General features: G+C 37.1%; 1 protein-coding gene across 1 annotated transcript; it reads right to left on the reverse strand.

Annotated features, from left to right (window-relative positions):
* Positions 1–10: 10 nt before the first annotated feature.
* Positions 11–17,220, reverse strand: LOC149840636 (uncharacterized). Its single transcript, XM_090003233.1, has 3 exons — positions 15,781–17,220; positions 3,219–3,747; positions 11–2,930 (listed from the first exon to the last, which is right to left on the reverse strand). Exons 1-3 carry the CDS (start codon positions 16,751–16,753, stop codon positions 299–301), a joined length of 4,134 nt encoding a protein of 1,377 aa, XP_089859359.1. The 5' UTR covers positions 16,754–17,220; the 3' UTR covers positions 11–298.
* Positions 17,221–18,352: the final 1,132 nt, after the last annotated feature.

The raw sequence follows: 18,352 nt of genomic DNA on the forward strand, positions 1-18,352 counted from the left end.
ACTCTCAGGGTTCATGAAAATCTTGGCTCATGTTTAAAAACAAAGATACAATTGTTTCTATCAGAAGCCACGTCCTGCTTAATTATGAAGAATTAGCACAAAAACACAAACTTCAATAACAGCTAACCACAAGGTCCGCATTTAGATTCTGAAAAATCAGCAGCAAAATACACAAAAGGATGTGTCCACTGAGTAGCAACCACCCATGAAATTTCACCAAAAATCTCGCTATCCAGCTTTATGAAATCTCACCATATATCTCACTAACCAGCTTTATGAAATTTCACCATATATCTCACTAATCATCCCCCTCCACAAAAGATTCAGTGGCTTCCTCATTGCTTCTAATGATATCTCTTCCATCAGTTGACTTCCCAGGTCCACTGATACCTTCATCATCAGATTGCTGCTCCACTAATGGGGATCTTGGGCCATCTTCATGGCATGATGGCATCTCATGAGTGTGTCTTCGAGGCTTCATGGCCAACGGGTCCATAAATGTTTCGGCATCCACAGTTTTATCGGTGGTACTCTTGGTGGGGTAGTCCAATTTTAGCTTCTTTGATCTCTCAAAATCATTTTGTTGATCTGGATCAGAATCATCCCCAGCTGCTAAAGATCTAGATTGCCCGTTAGCATGTCTATGATGAGACCTACTCTTATCTTCTCTCAAGTCTTCAGAATCTTCCTCAACAGCATATTGGTTGCTGATGGTCCTCTTACTTCTCTCAAGTTCCCTGCCGTCTAATTTTGACTTTTCATAAGCACGCCTATGAGACCTACTCCTGACATCAGTTGAATTTCTTGAATATTCCTCCCCTGATTGATCTTTGACCATGTCTCGGTGATCTGACCTCAACTTCTCATGACCACGTCTATGTGATTTGCTCCAATCATCTCTTGATTCTTTTGAACGGTCATCACCAACTCTGTGATCGGACCGTGACTTCTCATAATCATGTCTATGGGATCTCTTATTATCATTCCTTGAATCTCTTGATTCATCGCCAGCGATGGACCTGTCCCCAGTCTCATAATGTTTGGATCGCTCCTTCCGGTCTGATTTGGATTTCTCATAAGCATGACCACGAGACCTCCTATCATCCCTTGAGTCCCCATCTTCATCAATATATCGATCACCAGAAGTCTCTTTATGTCTGTCACGATCTTTGTGATGTGTTTTAGATCTATGAGATTTGCTTCTCTCATCCCTCAATCCACTTGAACCCTCCTTTGTAGCAAATTCTCCGTGATCCAGCTTTGATCTCTCATGAGCATGTCGATGAGATTTATGCTTATCATCCCTTGACACTCTCAAAACTTTCTCAGCATCAGGTCTATCAGTGACAGCCTCATCTGTTCTACCACATTCTCCATCACCTATCTTTGATTTGTCATAATAGTGAGACTTGGTCCTGTAATCTTTCAATTCTCTCGAGTCCTCTTCAGCATTAGATGGACTATCAATAATCTCATCAGCTTTTTCAGGTACTATACCATCCGACTTTGATTTCCCAGATGCATGCTTATGAGGTTTGCTCCTATCATCTTTCAAAGCTGCAGAACATTCCTCAGCAACGGAATTGCAGATAATCTCATCCATTTTATCAGGTTCTCCACAAACTGATTTTGATTTCTCATAATACTGAGATTTACTTGCATCATCACCTCCAGAATTTCTTGAACCTTCCCCAACCATAGATTGATCATCAATAGTCTCATAAGTTTTAGTGAGTTCACAATACTGTGAATCTGATTTCTCACAAGTATGCCTACGTGATTCAGTCCCTTCCAATTTTCGGTCTGCAAACTCTTCCTCAATGAAGGATTTATCTTCAAAGGCCTTGTTAGCATTACCATTTTCTCTTAGATCTGTTTTTGACTTCTCAAATTTGTCAGTGTCATCTGCGTCACTTAGGTTACCATCTTCAACTGACATAGATTCAGCATGACATCCATAGTGGGGCGGCCCATCCTTAGAACAGGTATCTTCCCTCAAGCCTCTCAAATCTTCTTCATTAATTGATTGATCTCTTTTAGTCTCACTATTTTCACCAAGTTGCCTGAGATCTGTAACCAATCTATCATGTTTACTACCACATTTAGTATTATCAGATTGATCTCGACCTTCTGGTGACAAAGATCCAGAGCGCCTGGTATTGGAAGGTGATGCTAAATAAGGATCATGCAAAGCATCCTCAGCAGTAGTTTGATCCTTGGCAGCGTCATCAGGTTTGGGTAATTTAGAGTTAACAACACTCCTTGACTTCTCTGATTTAGTTGTATCTTCTTTATCATCAAGTTGACACCCATGCTCCGGTGATGAGTATCTGGAATGTCTGCCACTGCGAGATGTCTCAAGTGTGCTTTCTGTTGCAGACTTATATTTAACACCATCAGCTTTATCATGCTTTCTGTTATCTGTTTTCAACTTCTTGGTTTTACCATCCTCTCTCTTATCATTATCATATTGCCTGCCTTCTGCTGATAGAGATCTAGAGCGTCTACTATGGCGAGGAGATCTTTCATAGGCTCGCCTTGGAGATGATCTTGATTCTCGACGATACTTTGGTGACCTCAAACCAGCATGAGATGATCTTGTGCGAGGAGTCCTACTCCTGCTCCTGTTTCTTCTTGAAACAGATGAATAACGATCCCGTGATCTCTCCCTTTCATGCCTTTCGGATCTTGGATAGCTACTTGTCTTGCCTCTGAAAGACTGTCGTTCAGAAACATAGCTACTGTACTGATGTCGAGGTCTCACCGGAGATCTTGATCTCCGCTCCCTAGAATGCCTTTTTAACGGAGATACAGAGCGGGAGCGCCGATGCCTTTTTAAAGGAGATGTAGAGTGGGAGCGCCGGCTGCTTCTATATCTGATGGGTGATCTTGACCTGGACTTTGATCTTGGCTGAGGGCTGGAGTCTGACCTGCTCAGTTAGTGTTTCAAATCAGTACCATCACAATCAGAACATGTAACATCAAGAGATCTAAACAAATGAGAAATAAAAGAAATATGCTAAATGGATATCAACAAAGGTAATAAAACCATGCACCAATCAAAAGATGTAATTGGAGGTAGAATGGTATGTCATGAAATGTGCCAGACAAATAAAAGAAAAAATAAAATTTGTGATGAGAAGTTGACAGATATTTTGCTATGGAGATGCACAAATTTGAAATATCAAAAAACAATAAAACACCGCAAGAAAGACTACCTCTGCTTCTTGTTTGGTTCATTATCATCATCCCCATTCCCATTGCCATCAGTTTTTAACATCTTGCTTATTTCTGCAGCCCTGGCTGATGCAATTTCTGCAGCAGACTTCACGGATGCTGCCTTGTTTGCGGCGTGCTGTGAAGCCAGAGTTTGTTGCATAATCAAGGCCTGCTGGAACTGCATTTGTTGCATGGCAACTGCTTGTTGCATCATCAGAGACAAAGATGATTGCTGTGCAGAAGAGCTAAGGAGACTCGTTTTAATAGGAAGAGACTTTGCCATTTCAACATTCAACGGACGGCCCCCAATATCCATGTTGTTTAAGGCTAAGGCTGCAGTTGCTTCTTCAGGCTTCGAGTATTCTATATATGCAAAATGTTTTGAATCCGTAATGCTACATTCAACGACGGTCCCACAATAGCTGAAAAGCTGTTTTAACTGTTCAACAGTTAGAAGGGGGCTGAGATTGCTAACTTGTAATGTTCTTTTCAGGGTATCACTCTTCCCCACTTTGCTCGAGGAACCTCCTAACAAAAAATAATGTATTCCATGTTAATGATCATTATTAAGATACAAAAATGAACAATGACACTGACATGAGACAAAATGTGTCAAAGGTGATTTAAAAACGGTAAGTGGATGTCCTATGGAAGGCAGTTTGCCAATATGATCTTGGAATCAACTATTTTTTCTTTTCTTTAAAATTGTGTTTTTTTTTCAAAGGAACGGTCAATTCAGATTCTGAAGACAATCACCTCCAACCCTATAAGGAAAAAGTTGAAGACTTCCAAGGTAGGAAGACAATAAAAACAGGCAATAGGTGGCAGCACTATAAAGATGATGCACAAGATGCCAACCCAGTCAAAGTTAAAGTGGTAAGATGGTTGTGCGGTTGAGCCACAGCTCTGGGTTTATTAACTTTAGTTCCTCTTGGACCCAGTGATATCCAAATTCAAGCCTGCCTTAACTGTAGAACACCTGGTTAAAGAAAAAAAAAGGAAAAAAAAAAGAAACAAACAAACAAAAAAGGGGACAAAAAAGGAAAAAAGAATTCTATCAGCCCAGAGAGACTCATCTTTTACTGACATTATGAAGAATCTGACAGTTTCCTATCCAAAACACTGCCAACAATTGCATAAAAATTTACATCCTGCACAAAATAAATGCATGTTCACCAAGTTTTAACACAAGTCCATTAGTAGGCATGAAAGCGTGCATCCATTCACCTGTAGATCAACTGGAATCAACAGTGAACAGAGCAGCACCTAAGATATCAAAAGTGACATACTAATTGACAGAGATATCAAAAGTGACATACTAATTGAGAAAAAGGATAGAGATCATAATGTATACGTTCTATGCAGCATAATGCACCAAAATAAAATACAAAATTAACAACATGACTTAATAAAAGCATTCTTTCCTTAGGTAATTAAATAATGCATACTAACTCTTAATGTCAACCAATTAACTATGACAATATCTATTAACAAATAGATAACAAATAATAGAGAACAAGAAAATGCCTTGGAAAGAAAAGACAGAAAACAAAAGAGATGACTGTATACATCATTCTCATATAAATCTATACTTCTAGTTTCTATGAGACGATATAGGCAGCAAAATGTTTAGAAACCTATATCAATCCTTGCATGATTAACACTGTACTCATTAGGGTGACAGAAGCTCTAAGTTTATTCTAGTTTTCAAACCCTGCATAGCAAGCAGAAAGAAAGTTATGAACAGCTATAGCAACCCTTGCTATAATGCTCACACACAAAGTGCATATACATGTAATTTCACACGAATGCACATAATTGATACCACGAATAGGTTAGGTATAAGGGGCCTATTATCCAGATTCAACCCTATAAGGCCTAATTTCCAAACAAAGTATAACCACTTGCAGATTTACATGCAATTGGTCTAGTCATATTCATATATACAGATATGAACAGATCTAATTAAATCCAACCAATATTGGTCACAATAATATCACTGAAGGTTTTCCTTTTATGGATTTGAAAATAAGTTGTTTTTAATGGTAAAAGAATCTCAGAGATTACTAAGAAATATCTAATAAATTGAAAGTAATAAATAACTAAATTATTCATATTATATTACAATAAGCATTTCATATGTTTATTTTTCAAACTTTGTCAATTTACCAAAAGATTTAGGGTTTGTTATTTTAAAAACTTTAACAACAGAAAACATTAAAAAATGCGGTAAAATATTTGATGACTATGGACCAACAATTATGATCTTCTGTACACCATTGATCTTTTTTCCAAATTATGTGGCCTTCATCATTATCTCATCCTGTGATCAAGCCCTCCAATTCTCAAGTTTTTCATATATCATTTAGGCCATTGTTGATTCCAGCCTAACATAACATTTTCTTTTCCCAAAATATCCCGGAGAGTAATCAATCACTGATTCACTACTTGTGCGCTTTTAAAAAATTAGTAAACCATCATTAGTGGTATTGATTGATATAAGGTATCAATATCATATTCTGAAACGGTCTTGGGGGAAACAATTTTGGTGATTTATTAATGCTCTCTACATGAAGTGGGCACATGAAAATGTGCATATTATACTGTAAAATAATGCAAACCATCTATTTCTTTTAGTTAGTCTTTGACACAAAAGTAACATCCATTGATTCTCAGCAATCCCCAATTGGAAGAAGACTAGAGAGAGCGATTACTCCTAAATAACAACACCGAAACTCTACATCTACGTCACCTGGGTACGGGTGCGGGTATGGAGGGTACGACACGGCAATTCCAAAAAATGTGGGTACGGGGACAGCTATATATATATATATTAAGTATCACATAAATACAAAATAAACTGAATATAATCTAAATATATATGCTATATCTAAAATATATATTATATACTGAAAATATAAAGTTTAAAATTGAAAATATAATTATAAATTATAAATTATAAATTGAATACAAACTTGTATGTACGGAGGGTAAAATGGCATGACCAAGTGTCGACATGGGGACACGCGTGTCAACACAGGTACGGAGCGCAAAATGGAGTGTCCGTGTGGCATAGCTCTACATAAATAATAATTATGTAGTTAAATGCAATACCAGGCATTGCCTACTCAACATGAATCCCTTGGTTGCCTAATTTGTCACACGGCCTAAGGGCATGGTTATAAGGACATTTTTGTCCTTTATCACAGATTCATGGGCAAAACACCTTTGTTCCTTCTATTTTCAAGAAGATTTTGAGATGAAGACCTAGGTTTTGAAGAACTGCATCACTTCTATATTTCTTCCAAAACCCTACGTTCTATGTGTTAAAATATATGTAATCATATATATATACACACACACGATAAAGGGTATTTTGTAATTCTGCCCATTAAGGGCATTTTAGTCTTTTTACATGTATTTAATTTTTCGTTTTTCATTTTTATTTATTGTAAAATGCAATTAATGCATTGCATTGGGGGTCCCAACCAAAGGAGTCGTTGGACCCCCAACGGTCACAAATGTGACAGTTGGGGGCCCAACGAGTCCCCTTTGGGCCTCCCAAGATCTTCTCTCTCTCACTTTTTCTCCCTCTCTCCTTTGTGTATAAATAAAGGGGCATTCCCCCCATGTAAAACATGGCTTTTCAAGACCTCATTCAATAAAGTTCATATATTTTTATGTGTTGCCTCTTTGAAGGCTTCTTGTGTTGTCCCTTAGTGGACTATTTCTAAATTCCCCACTGTGGGTTTGGGTTTGTCCATTCATTGGACCATGTGAATGCATTAAGCATTCTTGTTATACCTTTCCGCATACTTTCTTACATGGTATCAGAGCTCGATTATAATCAAACTAGTCCTTCGGTGCATCGGGAAGCGTGATATTAAAAAAATCGAAAAAGTGGTGAAGTATTTGTTACCTCTTTTCTTTCTCTACGTTTTGATGAAGTGTTTGCTATCTCTTATCTCTCTTCCTTCTACTTGGAATTACTTGGCATGTATTCTTACACTTTTAAAGTATTGCGCCCATACATTATGCATGAGAAAAACACTTATTTTTTCTCTATCATTGAATATATATAGATATATATGTAAACATATACATATATGTTTATATTTTGCATGATTAAAATAAAAAAGGAAATGTATGGTTTTTGAAAATTCTAAAATAGTATTTTAACCATCATTGAACTTGTCTAAGAAAACTATATATATGTAGTATGTTTTGAATCTTGAAGCCTTTTTGAAAATAACTCTGATATATATATATAACCATGAATTATTAATTCTAGATGTTTCATCAATCATTGTCTTATCTTAATGATTTGATAATGATGTCTTATTTTATAAAATATAAACTTGTTTTTCACATATATATATATATATATGATAATCGTCAATACAATTTGTATTTCATCATTGATAGACATGCATGTTTATATTTGAAATTCTTGATTCATTACATGCTTAAAGATGTAAAATTTTATATAATCACTTGCATATATGCTTAAACTTGATTGAAAGCAAGTTTATTTTATGAGACATGTGGCTTTAATTATTGCATGAGTGCTTTTTCTATGAGAATGTATGCACTTAGTCTCTCATATGGTTTCTTTATTCATGTGCTTTGGTTACTTGTTAAACTCTCGTGTGTCATCTTTTGAAAATATTGAAAATATGTATTTTTGTATTACAATTGATAGCATTAAGATGTTCTCAATGTTTGAGAATGGTTCTAGATTTTTTCATCTCTAGATTGTCTTGAATACATTTTGATAACCATTTTGTAATGCCTTTTAAGCATTCTTTTACATAAATAAAATTTTTTATTTATGTGTGGTGTTCCTCTTTTACCCTTTTTATGGGTTTTGCTTAAAGTGTCTTTTAGACGCCTCCTTTTGAGTGTTCGAAGAGCATTTGTAGAAGACCACTTTTTGCTTCATTACATGATAACTCAATGTTCTCTAAAATGTGATTGCATTATGATAAATAATTTCATAACCTTCTTTTGGCTTCACCCCTTAGTGGGTGTGTCTACTCGCACTTTATGTGCATGTTTATTGGTTCATTCTTGAACCTATTGCATTCAAAATCATCTTCTTGTGTGGGCTCCGTCCCACTTTAATGAGATATTTTCTCTATTTTATGTGTGCCTTTTTGAGCATGTTGTATTGTGTTCATTAAAAGAGAGCTTTCGTGAGCTTCCTCTTATTACATGATATAGAAATTTCATATGCATTGTTTTGCTTAATGATTCATGATAAGTCTTTTTTGGTATAAATTGAAGAATTGATCATGATTAAGCATAATTCGTGTTTATGCAAAATTGTTGTTATGAGGCATATTGTTGTGATTGATTATATTGAACCTTTGATTTGATTTTTCAAATCAGCCCTCTTTGTAAAATCTTCTATTTGGAAAATGATTCCCTTAAGTGTTTAATGCCTTTTTATGGCATTTATATTTGTCCATCACATGTTATTTAATGCATCATTTGTTTGGCGTTATTATTGTTATATTAGAGATGTTTGTTGAGGTGAGTTATGTGCACATCGTGTTATGTCATTTTAGATTATCACTTATAGTTTGACTCTAAAATGACTTGTTATGTGATCTCTAATTATGAGTGTGTCACTCGTTTATTTTGGCCATTGATTTTATTATGGATGCTCTTAATTATGTATACATGTGATGGATGTCTAAAGTTTGAAACCATAAGTGTTTTAAGATATATTGAAATTGATAATTTGTTAAATGTTGGTCATTGCAAGTTTTATTGCCTCAAGTGTCTTCACTTTTATACCTCTTATCTAAGTGTCATCATATGTAGACAAGACATATTGTTCACACCTTTGTGTGTGTTGGTAGCCCTTTGTTGGCTTTGTTCTCTTGGTCTAGTAGTTTAACACACTTGTCTTGAGTGTCATCGTATGTAAACAAGGCACGTTGATTCACACTATTGTGTGTAATTTTAGTCCATGTTGGCATTTGTGTCCTTGTTCTAGTCGCTGAGATGTATGCCCATGGTTGGCTTCTTTCACTCATTTCAGGTATCATTTTATGTAGACAAGAGATGTATTGTTACACCTTCGTGTGTGTTTTAGCTCATGGATGGCTTGGTACTCTTGTTCTAGTAACTAAACATGCTTTATTTTGAGTGTCATTTTATGTAGACAAGAGATGTTTTTAGTCCATGTTGGCGTTTAGTTTCTTGTTTTTGTCGCTGATACACTCATTTCAAGTATTATTATATGTAGACAAGAGGTGTTTTATACACACCTTTGTGTGTGTCTTTGGCCTTTAATGGCATTATGTTTATGTTCTTGTTCTAGTAGCTTATACACTTGATTTATGGGTTTTGAAGGACTAATGGGGTAGTTGCTTGTAGTGGATAAACGATTGTTGAAATTTGCAAAATTTCATTATTAATTTATTTTTTATCCCCATATATCATATGGGATTTCCTTCTAAATCAGCTTTTCTTAATCCTTACTACTTGCAAAGAAAAATATTTATGGATAAAAGGATCATATCATTGATATGCATATTTGAAAATCAATTTTACATCTTGGCATTTAACCTATGAGGGGATTCAAATATTTTGTATATTAAGTGCTTATGTTTTTCGGCCACCTAGTGGGTTTTTGCATTTGTAAATATTTGAGTGAGAAATTCGTCAATGAGTAAGGTTCTCTACTCAAATAATATTCATTCTTGACTCTTGGGTGGATGTTTTTTAATTAGATCATGTCCTTGCAATTCACATATGGCATTTGTTTGGCATAGAATTTCTTCTAAGATGTGAGAGAAATCATTAACTCATCTTGTGTTGAAAAAAATAGCTCTTTATTGTTGATTTATGTGTGTTAAACATGCTTTCTTTCGTATGCTCTTATACACATTGGGAGCAATTTGTTCGTGTGTGAACAGTGTCTTCTTAGATATATTTCTAATACATGAAAAATTTTTTTATCTTAATACAAATCTCATATTTTGTGTCTTTGTGCACTTGTGAGTGTTCTCCGTGCACACACTCCTTACTTCCAAATATTGATAAAACCCTTTGTGAGAATGCTTTTGGGAGCCTTAGTGCTCACCTATTCTAAGAGATTCAATCTTTTGCATTTGTGGGTGTCCCCTTTGCACCTTTGGGTACTTTTATTCAAGTGTTCTTGGTGTGTCTTTGGACACGTATTCCTTTGTGGTGTTGGTGCTTGAAGTGCACATCTTTGAAGGCATTTTTACATGGTTCTTAGAGATATTTTTGTTCAAATGTTCTTAGTGTGGCCTTTGTGCACTTATCTTTCTTCAAGAACTTAGTGTGTTTTATCAATGTTTAAATTTAATTCGTGTTTTCCATAATACTCAGTCAAAATGCATATAATATCTTTTGAATCATTGTCCTTCTTAATCAATGTTATGGTCTATTATCCATTTTTGATATCTCTTATTTGATTAAGATACAAACATACTTTTTACTTGAGTTCTTTTGGCTTGTTCCACAGGATCTTCAAGATTGGATGAAAGAAGCATCTATGGTACATCGTGAAAGGAGCTTGGGGATGATCATTAAAGACAGTTAAAGGCTGACATTTGCAAAGTTCTTTCATATGTTATAAAGTTGATGACTTTCATTGAAGATTTTTTTGAAGACTTGAAACCCTCCTTTTGTATCTTCAAACTTTTCGTTATCCTCATGCAAAGTTTGAGGGGGGTGTTAATATATATATATATATCCGATAAAGGGTGTTTTTGTAATTTTGCACATTAGGGGCATTTTAGTCTTTTTACGTGTATTTTATTTTCCGTTTTCTTTTTCCTTTTTCCTTTTTCTATTTTATTTTTCTATTTTCTATTTTATTCATTTTTCTATTTTATTTTTCATTTTTCTATTTTTTATTTTATTTTGTTGGCCCAGATGGTATACCTATCGAGGCTTGAAAATGCTTGGGAGAGAAAGGTTTAGAATGGTTGACAAATCTTTTTAACAAGATTTGGCGAACAAATAAGATGCCTAATGAGTGGAGGAAGAGTACTTTGGTGCCTCTATATAAGAATAAGGGTGATATACAAGATTGCACAAACTATCGTGGTATAAAACTCATAAGTCATACTATGAAACTTTGGGAGAGGGTGATTGAGTATAGGTTGAGGAAGATTGTCATGATATCGGAGAATCAATTTGGTTTTATGCCTGGAAGATCAACTATGGAAGCTATACATCTTCTTAGACAACTTATTGAGAGAAATAGAGAGAGGAACAAAGATTTGCATATGGTTTTTATTGATTTGGAGAAGGCTTACGATAGAGTACCTAGAGGTGTTCTCTAGTGGACAATGATGAAGAAAGGTGTTTCTCTCAAGTACATTAGTATAATTAAAGATATGTATGAAGGAGTAGTAACCAATGTCCGCACTTGTAGAGGGGTGACAACCAATTTTCCTATAACGGTTGGGTTACATCAAGGATCTGCTTTAAGCCATTTCCTATTTGTTATAGTGATGGATGAGCTTACGAGATCAATTTAAGAAAATGTGTCGTGGTGTACATTGTTTGCTGATGAATTGTTTTGATTGATGAGTCTAGAGTTGGGGTTAATGCTAAGTTAGAATTATGGAGACAGACATTGGAAGCAAGAGGTTTTAAGTTGAGTAAGAGTAAGACAGAATACATGGAATGTCGATTTAGTAAGCAACGAAGTAGTGATGGGAGTATAGTGAAGCTTGGTGAGCACGAAATACCGGTGGATGATTCTTTCAAATATTTGGGATCTATCATTCAAAAGTATAGAGAAATTGATGGAGATGTAAATCATAGGATAAAGGTTGGGTGGATGAAATGGAAGAGTGCAACTAGAGTGTTGTGCGATCGTAGAATGCCATTGCGGTTGAAGGGAAAGTTTTATAGGACGACTATTAGGCCCGCTTTACTATATAGTACGGAATGTTGGGCTGCCAAGAGACATCATATTCAAAAAATGAGTGTAGCTGAGATGTGTATGCTGAGATGGATGTGTGGAAATACAATAAAAGATAAGATTTGGAACGAGGAGATACATAAGAAGGTAGGTGTTGCACCCATTGAAAATAAGATGAGAGAGAATCGTTTACGGTGGTTTGGACATATTCGACGAAGGCCTAATGATGCTCCAGTTAGAAGGATGGAGAAATGGGAAAATATATTAGTTAAAAGAGGTCGGGGTAGGCCTAGGAAGACATGGATGGAGGTGATAAGAAAGGATATGAATGCTTTGAACCTCACCGAGGACATGGCATTGGATAGAAATGAATGGAGGAGAAGGATTCATGTGGAAGACCCATAATGATTTTCTTTGTTGGTTCATATCGCCGACCCCAATTGTTTTAGGATGAAGGCGTAGTTGTTGTTGTTTGTTGTTGTATTTTTTATTTTATTTTATTTCCCAACCAAAGGAGTCGTTGAACCCCCAACGGTCACAAATGTGATCGTTGGGGGGCCAACGAGTCCCCTTTGGGCCTACCAAGGTTTTCTCTCTCTCTCTCACTTTTTCTCACTCTCTCCCTCTCTCCTTTGTGTATAAATAGAGGGGCATTCCCCCCATGTAAAGCATGGCTTTTCAAGCCCTCATTCAATAAAGTTCATATATTTTTATGTGTTGCCTCTTTGAAGGCTTCTTGTGTTGTCCCTTAGTGGACTATTTCTATATTCCTCATTGTGGGTTTGGATTTGTCCATTCATTGGACTGTGTGAATGCATTAAGCATTCTTGTTATACCTTTCCGCATACTTTCTTACACTATGTAGCACAATCCCTTTCAGGTATAACTTGTTACTCATTTATTTTGCTACTTTTAATTGCCCAATCTGCCTACGTTCTATGTAGCACAATCTCATTTAGGGTTGATCAATATTACAAGTAACTTGCAGAATGCAATTAAATTAGCATAGAGAAAACAGCATAAATGTCATAAGACTAAACAATGAAGGCCACATCACATCAATAAACTCCAGGAGGCATACTTAATAAGTTCACATTTGGATATCATGATTCAATTGCCAGTTAGCCACCAAGTTAATGGACATTGAAATCATGCAAGCTTCTTGCCCTGTCAGAGATCATCTAGAGGATATCTAATTTGGTGTTGAAACATCTGAGTGTCTACATGAATTCATGAAAACACGTGTAATTCTATCATTCTCTCCCACTCTCTCAATCACCCTATATTTGAACACTAAGAAAAAACAAACAAATGGTAAAAGAAGAACCTGACCAGAGCCAAGGTGTGAACAAAAAACTGTTTGACACTCCCATCAACTGCCAAAAAGCTACACCCTAAGATGGAACAGACTTCCAAACCCAACAGTGAAAAATATAGCAGTAAAATAGTGGTACTCTAGTGAGTATTTTGTCGAGTACACCTACCCCCATACCATAATCTAGTGCTTTATCGACAAAGTGACCTCCCTAAATTAACTATACTCAGTCCAGTGCCCCCGCAATGATTTCTCTCGTAAGAACCTATATCACAAGTTCAAACTGTCTTTACTGCAGTACTATTTCCCCAATAAAACTGTCCTTAATGCAAAAGTACACCAAAATATTTCTATTCCACATCCTACCATCCCATGGTCGTATGCATGTGGCAAAGCTCAGCAGTTACCACTTTCAATAACTGAAAGATTATTTAATCAAATTGATACAATCCAAAGCATGTCTCTGTCTTTGTCTTTGTCTTTATGATGAGAAAATTATGATGGCAGAAATGGACCACACTGGTCTCAGATCAATGTCACACGGATACTCCATTTTGACTGTCGTTCCATGTCCCTTTATAATACAAGTCACACTGGAAACATCAATAAAATGGCTATCCATGTATCTGTAGCTATGTCACCTAGGTACGGGTGCGGGTACGGGTACAGAGGGTACGACACGGCAATTCCAAAAAATGTGGGTACAGGGACACGGCTAAATATATACTGAAAATATATATTATATATCTAAAATATATACTGAAAATATATATTATATATCTAAAATATATACTGAAAATATATATTATATATCTAAAATATATATTATATAATGAAAATATAATATATAATATAATATAAGATAGGATAACATAGGACATGGCAAATGTCGTGTCCAGGTACCAGTACCCGTGTCGACATGGGTATGGCACCCTAAGTGTCGCGTCGCAGTAACATAGATCCATAGCCGTATCCATGGGATATAGTCTCATATGCATATGATTTCAAAACAAGATGATGGTATCTAAAGAAAATAAGTTAATGCATAAAGCGCAGCACACATGAAACTGTAGAAAATAAGAATATGATAGGACTCCATAAGTATAATATTTGGCACCTCAAATTTATGGCATCCACACATTCTCTCTTTTACTACGATATATTGTCCAACTGTTGTATGCTCTTTGCCACCATAGAACATTTCAAAGAGGCAAAATAATGAGCAGATCAAGGAAAATAATAAAAATTTTCTGCAAAGTGTATCCCAAAAAAAGAGGGAAGGAAAACACAAATGCTTAACAAACACATAACCAGTTGTGGGTCATTCAGAACCATGTTAGTAAGAATTTTCAAATATGTATTACAGTTCACAACTCTACATTATCACAAATCAAGAGGAATGTTCATATTTGCATGCTAAACTTATTTTTCTCTCTATGGAGAAAAGAGATTCCACAAAAAGAAATGGCATAAACCAGAGTTATGAAATGAGAATTATATCTATGGTGCTGTGGAAAACCAACACAATCAATGCAAGAAACTAAATCAGAGACCCAGAGGAATGGTGTTAAAGCACATTTCAGCAATGTACTTTCTTGTATCTCCTTTTTTCTTAAGAATACCAAAATAAAAAGCATAACGTTTTAACTGGTCAAAGAAAACAGATTTTCAAGAGGAAATTTGCTACTTGAAATTTAGGAACATAAATCATGCAACTACTTATTGTATCGACATTGAAGTTTGCAACCCCTTCATATCAACATGTTTTGCCGTCGACCTCACAAAATCGCACTCACACCATTGATGTAGAGATTCTTCCCTATTGCAGCGTAGTACATGCTAAGTTAACAAGATTTTTTAAGTGTCCATGTCTCATTTCACAGCATTAATGCCTAGCGACATAAGCTTAATCCTGGATCCCTTCAGTTTGAGTACATCAAATATCATCATCATCAGCTTTGCTTATAATTCAGCATGTAAAGCATACAAGGAAAACAACAAACAATGCCTGGCATGAGAGTTGCTTATTGGGATTCACACATTCATACATAGGAATGCAAGTCTCTACGAGGATGACCACATCTGCGTGCAAGTGCATGCTGGTTTACCACCTGAAGAGATTATAGAACATATATGACATAAACATTGCTTAAATCCCCATTTAAAATGCAGTTATCTTAAAGATAAAAAACGGTTCTCATTAAAAAAGACTAAATACTAATTGAAAGTTATAATGCAGAAGGATAAGAAACACACTATCAAGAAACTCAAAGACATACTCGCAATAATAGAAGTGCACACAAAAAATGAAACAAAGAATTATGCAAACCTGATGAATTTCCAGAAGCTTGAGCTTGGGCTTGTGCCTGAGCTGCATGAGCTTGAAGAGCTTGTGCTGCAACGATTGCCTGAGCTGCCGCCATTGCAGCCGCAGAAGGTGCCATTGGCACATGACTAACTGTTCCCAGTGTAGTAGTCGCCGTAAGTGCAGCCATCAGGAGATTATGAGGAGGATGGTTGAGCTTGCAATCTGTTTTCATGCACCGCCCATTCATGTATTCCCGGCAGATCTCTCCTAGTGATGCGCCAATCCCCGGTAAGATAGCCCCACCAGACGCTCCAGAAATAGTACCCGGGATCATTCCCAGCAATCCAGGGAATGCCCCTGATACCGAACCCGTGTAATTGGGCATGTTGGGCATAGTCTGGTTCACCAGATTGGGATAAGTCGACGTGGTCGGAAACGGGGCTAGAACTCCAGTCGTTGGAGGTGTTCCAGCTGAGAAGAACACCGGAAATGGGCTCCCCATTATCGGCTTGCCGTCACATTCCACATTCACCATGTAGTCCCCCCTCTTGGGCACCACATAGGTCACAGTATAGGTGCCATCGCCCTGGTCCTTCACCACTCCTTCCTGCTCGGACCCACCGACCCCGACGCCCGGAGTAATCTTCACCTTCAGCTGCGCGCCGCCGGTCGGGATCTTCCGGCCGTCAGAATCCTTCGCGACCACAACGAAGGAGCAGGGAGCACATGCCGCCCCACCCGCAATACCAGCCCCGGCAGCCGTGCACTTTGCCGGATCGATGGGGCCGACGGGCTTGTTCTCGAGTGTCCCGGAATCCTCCGGCTCGCTATCGGACGAGGCTGCTTCCTTATCGGCCGGATTCTGCACGTCCTTGAAGGTGGCTTCGAACGCCGCCTTTGCCGCGGCGTCTTTCTCCGCCTCGCTCTTGAGTTTCGCCTCCTCCGCCTGCTTCATCCATATCGGCCGCCCGGCCGTCGCGCCGCGGTCCGCCATCGACCCCTAAACCCTAAATCCGAACCCTAACACTAACCCTAACTTTTGGGATTCAGAGATCCAGACGACGCCGAGTTCCTGAAAATTTGGTATCGTGTCACAAGAGGCGCTTCGCGTAGAAACTCTTAAAAACCTCCTTTTCCCCTTGTTTTCCTGGATGATCTTTATCACAACAACGAATCAACCTCTCAACAAAACCATAACCCTAGCGAAAACGATTTGGTGATTCAGGAACTACGATAAGAACCGATCTATGAGGAACGAAAACGGGAAAAACCTAGAAGAACCAAAATGGGGTATCAATAACCAGAATTTCTGGAAATTGGAAGAGGAAAAAAGGGTTTCATTGAGAGTGGAAAGCGATAAAATAATGGATTTTCTGCAGAATAGAAGACAGAGTCGTGACTTACCGCAAGGAAGAGAGAGAGAGAGAGAGAGACGTTAGGGTTTCTGGAGATAATGGACCAGAAACCAAATATCGTAAACGTGAAGGCGTTCAGGCCACCAAACTGGTTCGGGTTTGGGATAAACGTACGGTTTAGATATGGATATGGGAACATCTGGCATGGATCCGATAGGAACTTAACGAGCAGGGTCCAGTTGACATTTTCAGTGAAGAACAAGTGTGAGCAATGGGCATGGAGCTTGGCCCATTAACTGGACACTTAGAACTCTCAATGAGTCGGGTATACGACTTATCAAGATATACCGAACCCGCCCAAATACCAAATTGTTAGGTTTAGGTTTTGTCATACTGAAAATAGGGTAGGACGAAGCTTAGATCAGGTTTGGGAGATAATATGATGCAGAACATCTAGAGTATCAGAGCATTGAAGACGAGTTGGAGGCAAATCCAACTTTTCAGACCTGATCCGGGATGCGACACCCTAGAAGATCCAATTTCATTCTGGCCTATTCGAGGCTAAATAAATCTACGAGGTAAATCTATCATTTTGGCACATCTTAATTTTTGAAAATTTGTATTTTTTATCTTCTCATAAAAGACCTTTTGTGGTGATTCCATTTTTTGTGAATATTGGAATCATTTGTGTAATTTTCTTTTAGGTGTCAGATCTTACGGATCCAAATAGTTTTTGTATAAGATATGATTATTTTAGGGCACTAGAGGGTGTATATTACATAGATTTTAATTTTTTGTAATTTTAATTTTTACCTAAAAAATATTATATAATTTTGAAATCCATTTGAAGCATTGGATCTTACCCAAGATCTAATTTTTTGGATATGAGTCTATATTGGTGCCCTTATGAATGGACCGATATGGACCTCACATGAGGTGGTTGACCTGGTCAACAAAGGATTTATGAATTTCACAAAACATGAGGGAGATTTTTGAAGGCCTTTTCAAACAAGGCCCTCCTATTGGTCATGTGAAAGATGACTATGTGAAGGACTATGTGAAGGCATTAGAGGGAGTTCAAAAAAAATGTGAATGGCTATGTTTATAAATTTTGGTTGTTGAGAAAAAGACAAAAATCAATTCAAAATGTATTCTCTCGTTAGCCCTTCAAAGGGTGGTCTTGGGAGCACTCATGACCCTTCTTTAGAAAAAGACATGCATTGGTCAAGGGAGAGGTG

The sequence above is a fragment of the Nuphar pumila genome, chromosome 4, assembly GCF_984573655.1.
Source record: "Nuphar pumila chromosome 4, dmNupPumi1.hap1.1, whole genome shotgun sequence".
Taxonomy (NCBI): domain Eukaryota; kingdom Viridiplantae; phylum Streptophyta; class Magnoliopsida; order Nymphaeales; family Nymphaeaceae; genus Nuphar; species Nuphar pumila.

Excerpts from the sequence above, each read along its gene's own strand:
- LOC149840636 (XM_090003233.1), bottom strand. The coding sequence starts at position 16,753 with ATGGCGGACCGCGGCGCGACGGCCGGGCGGCCGATATGGATGAAGCAG. Across the intron at positions 3,748-15,780 it reads AGCTTCTGGAAATTCATCAG|GAGGTTCCTCGAGCAAAGTG; the intron begins GTTTGCATAATT and ends ATTTTTTGTTAG. Across the intron at positions 2,931-3,218 it reads GAACCAAACAAGAAGCAGAG|GTCAGACTCCAGCCCTCAGC; the intron begins GTAGTCTTTCTT and ends CTAACTGAGCAG.